This window comes from Mandrillus leucophaeus, unplaced genomic scaffold, assembly GCF_000951045.1.
Source record: "Mandrillus leucophaeus isolate KB7577 unplaced genomic scaffold, Mleu.le_1.0 Scaffold686, whole genome shotgun sequence".
Taxonomy (NCBI): domain Eukaryota; kingdom Metazoa; phylum Chordata; class Mammalia; order Primates; family Cercopithecidae; genus Mandrillus; species Mandrillus leucophaeus.
The window spans coordinates 511,759-520,882 of NW_012107430.1; the positions used below are offsets into that span (position 1 = coordinate 511,759).

Here is a 9,124-nt window from a genome sequence, read left to right on the forward strand (position 1 = left end):
ATGTTAGCTACAGCAAATTCGTGTAACTTTTGGGGATTTTGCCACTGATTTCTCGGACACATAATTACTAGAGATACTATTATGTGAAAATTAGTTATAGACTGGAAAATTTTATAAACTGGATAATGTATGGGGTTGGTATAACTGGTCAGTTTGCAGAAGCTTTTGCATTAATATATTTACACACTTTTTCCAAAGGTTAATAATAAGATCTGATTTATACTTTTGCTATTTTCACTGTGAAACATTATAAACTCTGGTCCAAAGCACATGAGAACATACATTTGTAAACCGTTTTATGATAATAAAATATGATCTGCTTAAAGTGTCACATTTGGAATTACTCCTAGTGCAGTAAATATTCTGAGATCAAAGCATAAGAGTTGAGGAGTAAGAACTTGTTTTCTGGCATGAAAATACTTTATAATTTCTGTGGATCTGTTTCATTAAGTGAAAAGTGGTAGCAAGAGTGCCTCACTATTACCTTTCATGAAGCAATTTAAGGTGGTAAGGAAAAGCCCTAAACTTTGGTGTTGCATCTGGTGTGTAAGGAAAACAGCTACAACATAAATATGACTTGATTATTGTTAAATGGTTTAAAGCCAAATTACAGGATCTCTTTCCAAAACAGGATGCAAAGGTTGGAAAGTATGACCTGTGGTAATCTGGTTCAACAATAGTGGGGAGATCAGTTGCTACTTAATTTTGCGGGGGTGGTTTGCATTAAAATAAATGTGATAAAAGTTAAAATACTGCTGTATTAGAACTAAGTAGAAAAAAGCTTTCTAAGACAAAATTCAGTGGTAACAAATGCAAATTAATTTATACGGGGGTAAAAACCCCAAAATGCAAAAGCAACTAAACGCTGGGCTACAGTGAGATTTCCGCCCCCCACCTCCCCACAGGAAAGAGCAGTGGTCCAGAGGCTCCTTAACTTCCCACAAAATATTCTAGACCAAGGGTTGTCCAGTACAGATGTAACGCAAGTCATATATGTAATTTTTTAATTTTCTAGAAGCCACATACAGAGTGAAATTATTTTTAATAATATAGTTTATATAACCTAATATATCCAAATATTATCACTTCAGTATGTAATCAATATAAAAATCATTGAAATATTTTATGGGTTTTTTTTTTTTTGCACCAAGTCTTATTTGCTAGATATCTCAATTTGTGTCCAGCAGCCACATGTAGCTGGTATCTACACTACAGCTGGAACTAACTGCTTCCTTCTGTCCTTCCTATTATACCCTAGTAGGACTAATCCCATTATGGCTAAGTTAGATTCCTGTTGACCTCCTTGTCTCTGAGCCTATGCATCTTTACCCATATCCTTATTCCCATCATTATCTACAGTTCTCTAATCCAACTCATATCTCAACCTTCCTTGCCTTCCAAACCTCTTCCCTCTGGAGAATCACAGCCTGTCATCAACAAAATCCCCTATAACCCTGTCTCCAGATAGTTCCTATTACCTTCCTACCCTAACTGAAACTACGGTGAAAAATCACCCAACTATGCCAATGGGTTTCACTTTAAATTCAGGACTGCAAATCTCAATGAGCCTTCAATTGCATTTCTTTAGCAGGTCTGCTCTCCCACACCTGAAAATGACCATTTCACAATTTCCCTCCTTAAATCTTCAAAAAGCCATCACTCCTTTACTCGAAGACACCCCCTGTAACTGCATTAAGGCACAGGAAACATGGAGAGAGCCCAGAATATTTATAAAGTTACAGATTTTAGAAATATGTAAAATCAGCAAATTTCCAGGAGACTAGTTTTGATTATCTGATATGTGATAGGGATTCTGGGAGGCAAGAACTGTCCTTTATTTTCACTGTAGTCAGAAAAGAAGGTATTTCAGAAGGTGCGGACTGAATGTTCATGCATCTACAAAATTCACAGAGTAAAGCTTTAATCTCCATTGAGCCTGTATTTGGAGATGGACCCTTAGGGAATTAATTAAGGTTAAATGAGGTCATAAGGGTGGAATTAGTGTCCTTATAAGAAGAGACACCAGAGAGTTCTCACAGGAGTGTGTGTCCCCGCACACACCAAGGAAAGGCCATGTGAAAACTTAGTGAAAGGTGGCCATCTGCAAGCCAGGAAGAGAGGCCTCACCAGAAACCAAAACCTGCCCGAACTTTCATTTTTGACTTGTAGCCTCCAAAACTGTGAGAAAATAAGTTTCTGTTGTTTAAGCTAATCAGCCTGTTGTGTTCTGTTATGGAAGTCTAAGTAGACTAATACATAGATTTTAAACTTGGAAGAAACCTTAAAAGAATTGAGAAACACTAAAACAGGCTACCAAAAAGTTAATAACTTATGTAGTAAGATGTGTAAATTGCTTCTTAAAAATTCTAATATAAACACTCTTAACACCTCGTCAGTGGATGCTCCTTTATATTACATGTGTTAAAGAACTCATACCTGCTCTTTTTCAAGCATATCAGCCTTTCTCAATATCTTCATTGCATAGATATGGCCTGTATCTTTCTTCTGGACCAACCGCACCTAAAATATAAAAACATATATTATAAATGTTACATAGTCACTACTATTTGTTCAGTAATGAAAAGCAGCTTCCCTTAAAGAAAGCAGGAATTTGCCAGTGTTGGCATTTCAAGAAATATATATATATATTTTTTGAGATGGAGTTTCACTCATGTCGCCCAGGATGGAGTGCAATGGTGGGATCTCAGCTCACTGCAACTTCCACCTCCTGGGTTCAAGTGATTCTCCTGCCTCAGCCTCCCAAGTAGCTGGGATTACAGGCACCCGCCACCACGCCTAAGTAATTTTTGTATTTTCAGTAGAGACAAGGTTTCACTGGCCAGGCCGGCCTCAAACTCCTGACCTCAGGTGATCCACCCACCTCAGCCTCCCAAAGTGTTGGGATTACACATTAATGTAATGTGTAATGTAACACACATTACATTAAAATGTGTGTTAATATTTTAACACACATTTTAAATTATCTTAAGATACATATTTGTAGCAGTAATGACTTTTAAAAAGAAGCACACCTCTCCAAAAGCTCCTCTTCCTATAACTTTCAGAGACTCAAAGTCATCCAAGCCAAGTCTCGTCCTTTTGAGCCGTAAGAACTCTGTTTCTTTGCGAGCGTGTTGTGATCGACGTAACTTTTTCTATTTAAAAAAAAGACAATTTAAAAGGATGATTTTATAATCAGGTTTTTTTGAAGGAGCTTCTAGTATTAAAAGATGATGCACATAAAAATAAATGATAGCACTAACATGTAATATACTATTAGGCTAAAACATTTTAAGGAAAATTTTAAAAATTTTTAACAATTGATAAATCTTTACTCTTGAAGTGGACGCCGTTAAATATGTAATCTAGTCCATCATATTTGTCTATATATAACTTATTCTTTCATCTATATGGTAACTTAATTCCATAAATAAAAATTAAGTGTTAGGAAATTTGAATAGTATTCGGATACTGATTTTTATTCTGTCAGGAAATCTGCTTTGCTTCAATCCCTTAACTTCCAAGGTTGCTCTTTCACAACCACTGAGACTTGTGACAATAAAGTAACAACATAATGGTAGTGTTTCCAAAGAGATTTACTTGTGATAGAATTTACTCTTGGGCAAATTTTAATAAACTGCTTGAGAATTGGCATACAACTTCCTGAAAATATAAAATTGCAAAAACAATTACAAGAAGAAGTCATTAAAATATCCAAGTCGGTAATTTTATAACTGATTCTACAAAGACCACAAAAAATAACTTCCATTAATAAGCAACACTGTGAAATACCTGAAGGTTACATTTCGAACAGGCATTTATTTTATTATTCTAAACTTCATTTTTCCCCCCTCACCAATCAAAATTCTGTTTTTTGACACAGTTAGCTCCTCGTAGAGGAAACACTAAGTGGAAAAGAAACAGTATCCGTGAAAAAATTTAACTCCTGTTCATCTTCAACTGAATCCTGTCAAGCTGTTAGTGGTTCTGTTCGGAGGGACAGACAAGTGAAAATGACAGTAACAGCTTAGAAACACTGCTTCTAAATGCAGCTCATGGCATAGCCTCTCCCTACTCCTGTGTATATCTGTTTTTAAAAGGGTTAGGTGAACTATTAATTGGAAATATGTATGTAAACATGTATTATCGATGCAATGGAATTCTGATACTTCTAACAAAGTTCATCTAAGAAGATAAAATCAAGAAATGTCTTCAAACAGCTAAATGAAGTTATACACTAAGGCACACCAATGGGTAAATTACAACAGTAATGAAGATAAAAATCAAGCACATAAATTAACAGGCTTTGCCTAATGTCTTTTTTAAATGTCTTTAATGTCTTTTTCCACATCTGATATTGAGTATAAAATACAATAGTACTATGGAAAAAGTAAGCAAGCAACAATGAAATATAATTTTTTTCATTAAGAACTGAGGCAATAAGCCCGGCACGGTGGCTCACGCCTGTAATCCCAGGACTTTGGGAGGCTGAGGTGGGTGGATCACCAGGTCAGGAGATGGAGACCATCCTGGCCAACATGGTGAAACCCTGTCTCTACTAAAAATACAAAAATCAGCGGGGCGTGGTGGCATGCAACTGTACTCAGGAGGCTGAGGCAGGAGAATCGCTTGAACCCGGGAGGCGGAGGTTGTGGTGAGCCAAGATCCCACTGTTGCACTCCAGCCTGGGTGACAAGAGCGAAACTCCATCTCAAAAATATATATGCGTGTGTGTGTGTGTGTGTATGTGTGTATATATATATCCTGAAATAACAACATCTTTAAGGGAAGCTACTTAAATATTTTAACGGAGCTAAAATTACATTGATAAAATTAAGAAAACAAATGTGGCCTAAAACAACAGTGAAGACTATTTTTTGCTGCTTTTTACATAAATGCAATAATGAATACCTTTTTTTGCACATAGGTATTCAAAAATACCTTTTGAATAATAAAATAAATTACTAGTAAAACAAAAGATAGCTCCAAAAAGTATCTGATTTAAAATTTTAAGACTAATTTTTAAAAGGCCACTTGGCGGCGCTATAGTGTCATGTCCTTTAAAGAAGTGCTATGGAGGGCTTTTTTTTAAATTACATAAATAAGTATAAGAATTTTGAAAGATATTTTGAATCTCTCCCTTTATAGATTATAAAACAGTACAGTTGGATATAGTTGCAGAAATCCTGCCTAATCTGAATGGAAAAGATGACCTCGCTATACACAGTTTCATAAATTGTCTACTAGTTTGTATAATGCAGCACTCAAACAATTTATGTGGTTTTGGCCACAGCCATTTAATAGCAAAAAGAGAGAGTCACAAGTGTATGGAACACATAATTCTATAAAAATGAGCATCACCTATAACATTGTTACATTATTTTTAAAAAATCGATTCCATGATTTTTGTCTTAGAATCAGTGTTGGGGTCCAGAGGTAGCTGAAGCAAATTCATGTTAAACAAACAAACAAACAAACAACCAAAAAATTGGTGAAAAAGCCTGTTGATATATTTACTCACAATCTGTATAGATTAAGTAGCCTTGAAAGACAAATAGTATCCTTCTGGTAATCGCATCCTTTCCTCTTCAAAGAAGACAACAAAAATCTGTGGACAGCTTAACATTTCACGACTCTCTTTTATAGCTTGAACTTGCCTATTTAGTTTTTTGTTAAATAACAATCCATGTTGAATGGGATTTTCGTAAGTGAGATGAAACTAGAAAGTAATTTTCTTCCTTTCTCCCTTCTTTTTTATATAGGTGCTCCTCAAACTCGATCTGTAGGGTGGCCAGTATTTGTATAAGACAGACATGCATACAAAGTTTTCAGATGTAAAAGCGTTCAGCTAGCAACTTCATCTTTTATTTTTATGAAACAATTTTATTTTTTATCAAGCCCACCCCATATAAAGATGCTGTAACATACTTATATTAAGGTTGAGAGAGCTTCTCTATTTTATAGAATTTGATATAATCCAGGCTGTAGCATGGGGCCTAATAATAAGCACTTGCGGAATTAAAAACATTTGTACAGAAAAACATTAGAAGTTTTATAAACTGGAATCATAGGCCACTGACTTTTTATGGAAAAATCATCTCCTATTTTCTACAAGTTATCCAGAAAAATTAGAGAAAATAGCTGTAACTGTAGTTACTACTTGCTGATGCGGACCAGAAGTTGCAAACAGGAAGCTACAAACTATATTCAGCCTACAGATATATTTGATTTGGACTGCAAGTTGGTTTTCAAAAACAGGTGATTGGTTATTCCGCAAAAAAATCCAGATTAACAGCTTCTCTGGAAAAACAGGGCTTTGGCCACAAGGCCCAATGGTAGCAATCCCCTTTAGATGAGCCTTGGTTCCCTCATTTGTCAGTCCCCACCACTGATGCCAGTCTCCAGGAGACATGTCCAAGTGGGCTGGGACTCTTATTACAGCAATGTGAAAAGTGGCATGTCTTTGCCAACAGATAAACTGTGAGGCTCAATATTTAAGAAAATAATAAATATTTTTTAAAGAGGAAAAATATTAATACATTTCTTTGTGGAAGCAAAAAAATCATATAAGTTGAATATGGAAACAAAGTATATCTGGATCAAAAGAATATATAACCCTAGATGCCACTATGAAACTAACCTGGCCAGCTTGTCTCACTTCCGTCGCCTGCTTAATGCTTGGGCATCTGTTTTTGCGGTCTCTTCCCTACACTTCAAATTAAGATCTGATATTTAAGATTTCTGTATCAATATAATGATGTATAATATATAAATGCAATTATATGGTTATTAATTATAAGAAATTTATAATTCTAATTTTAAAATGAGGAAAGATATGCTCAGTCTTATTTTTTCTCTATAGATTGGAATACAGATTTAAGTCACTACCTTTCTCACTAAAATTTAAAGAACATAAATGAGCTTTTAAAATATTAATGTTATGTAAATAATAATAGATAATTTTAAATGTAAAAACATTTGAGTTTTCTAGATTGAGTCAACTGATTAGCAAAGTTACCACCTTTAGTATAAATCATAAAACACTGTATTTGATTTAAACATTGCAACTATAAGGAACAGGTACAGTCCTAGGAAAGGTACAGGGAAGATTAGATACTGATTTGATTTCAATTAATCATTTGATGATGGTCTACTCTTTAAATACAGAAACTCTTTTTTTTTTTTTTTTTTTGAGACAGTCTCTCACTCTGTCAACCAGGCTGGAGTGCAATGGCATGATCTCAGCTCACCGCAGCCTCCACCTTCTGAGCTCAAGTGATCCTCCCATCTGAGCCTCCTGAGTAGCTGGGACTACATACATACGACACGATGCTTAATTTTTAAATTTTTTTGTAGAGAACAGGTCTTACTATATTTCCCAGGCTGATCTTGAACTCCTGGGCTCAAGTGATCCTCCTATCGTGGCCTCCCAAAGTGCTGGGATTACAGGTGTATGCCACTGCACTCAGCATGTTAAACTAATCAATCTAGGTTGTGACTCCCTATTGCCTAGTACTAAAGTATACCTTTTTTAGTAAACTATTCTAAACCTAGCTTTCCATGGCGTGCTATCAACTTACTTCGCTATTTCCTTTTATTGCACCCTTTATAGCTCAAATGTAAACTCATTATTCTGTATACGTATTATTTTGTATACACCTCTTACCTCTAATGTAAATTCTACCCATTCTTTACAATTCAAATCAATTGTTACTTCTTCTATGAAACCTTTTCTGATCCTCTGAATTAGAGGAAAAATCTTCTCTATATTTTCAAAGTTCACCACATTCTATCATGCGTACGTATTTTTACACACACACACTCACTCTCCCTCTCCTAATCTAAAACTCCTTGAGGGCAAAAGTCATTATTTGTTTATTCACCAAATATTTGTTTTAGCTCTGCCAGACAGCTGTGGAGATGCAATAATGCTCAACAAGACGTTACAGTGTCTAGTCTTTGGGAAGACTGTATTTTAAGGCTCCCATGGGGATAGGAACAGTAGAATACAGAAGGTACCTTGAGAGGTTAAGGAAGATTTCCCAGTGGAAGTGATGCCTGAAGTGAGGCCTAAAGCTGCTTCTTTGCCCAGGCTGGAGTGAAATGACGTATCATAGCTCATGGCAACCTCAAACTCCCAGGCTCAGGTGATCCTCCCACCTCTACCCTACCAAGTAGGTAGGACTACAGGCATGCTCCACCATGCCCAGCTACTAAAGATTCTTAAGAATAATGGGAGTTGGGTAGGAGTAAGGAAGAGTTCCAAGCAGCAGAAAGAGCATGTGAAAAGGTCCACAGGCAAGACAGGGGACATCAAAGAAATTCATACTTGTCAGCATGAGGGGTGGGTGACAAGAAGTGAGGCTAGAGAGAGAGAAGCAGAGGCCAACTAGTGAAGGGTGGTGTACACCAATGTTAAAGAGCTTGCCCATATCCTGAGATAAGGGAGCCAGTGAAGGGTTATTAAGCAAAACAGTGATGTGATCAAATCTATTTTTAGACTGATTACTCTAGCTGCAGTACGCAGAAAAACCAGGGGTGGGAAATGGGGAGACCAGTTGGGGACAGTTATTTTTCAGGTTAAAATATGTAGTAGTTTCAACTAGGGTAATAGCACTGAACTAGAGAAATAGATAGCTTTAAAAGAATATTTAGAAAAAATTTTTAGAAGAATTGGCAATTGGTTAATTCCTCCTGTAGCTTGCCTTTCTTGTTCCACACACCTAAAATACAGTAGGCAATGTTCTCTGAATATGTGTTCCTGGAATTAAAAAGAAAAAAAAAAGAAAACCTGCCTCTTTCTAAAGATATCAATAAAAGATATCCATGACAGCAACAAAGTAAGAAGCCCATATTCAAATGATAAAATGCACATTATTTAAGTTATAAAATAGCTGATGTCAAATGAATGAAAAAAATTTGTACGGTAACTACAGGTAATGAATGACATTACCTCTTCATCTGCTAATCCTTCTTCTTCCATGGCCACTTCTAGTTTCTTCTGCCTTTTCAAAGGAAAAAAACAATTTAAATTTTAAACACATTCCTAACTATTCCCACTTAAGAAATATACATTTATTTATTCAAGTTAACCACTTCAGCTTGCTAGGCTTAAAAAAAAAAA

The 9,124-nt window shown here is 35.7% G+C and overlaps 1 protein-coding gene across 1 annotated transcript in view; it reads right to left on the minus strand.

Moving 5' to 3' along the window:
* STK38L (serine/threonine kinase 38 like) overlaps positions 1 to 9,124 on the minus strand; it is a 79,318-nt gene that overhangs the window by 13,759 nt on the left and 56,435 nt on the right. Inside the window, exons 3-5 of the mRNA XM_012002403.1 lie at positions 8,954 to 9,005; positions 3,033 to 3,155; positions 2,437 to 2,520 (exon numbers count right to left, since the gene is read on the minus strand). Coding sequence (XP_011857793.1) covers positions 2,437 to 2,520; positions 3,033 to 3,155; positions 8,954 to 9,005 — 259 coding nt within the window. The remainder of the gene's footprint in view (positions 1 to 2,436; positions 2,521 to 3,032; positions 3,156 to 8,953; positions 9,006 to 9,124) is intronic.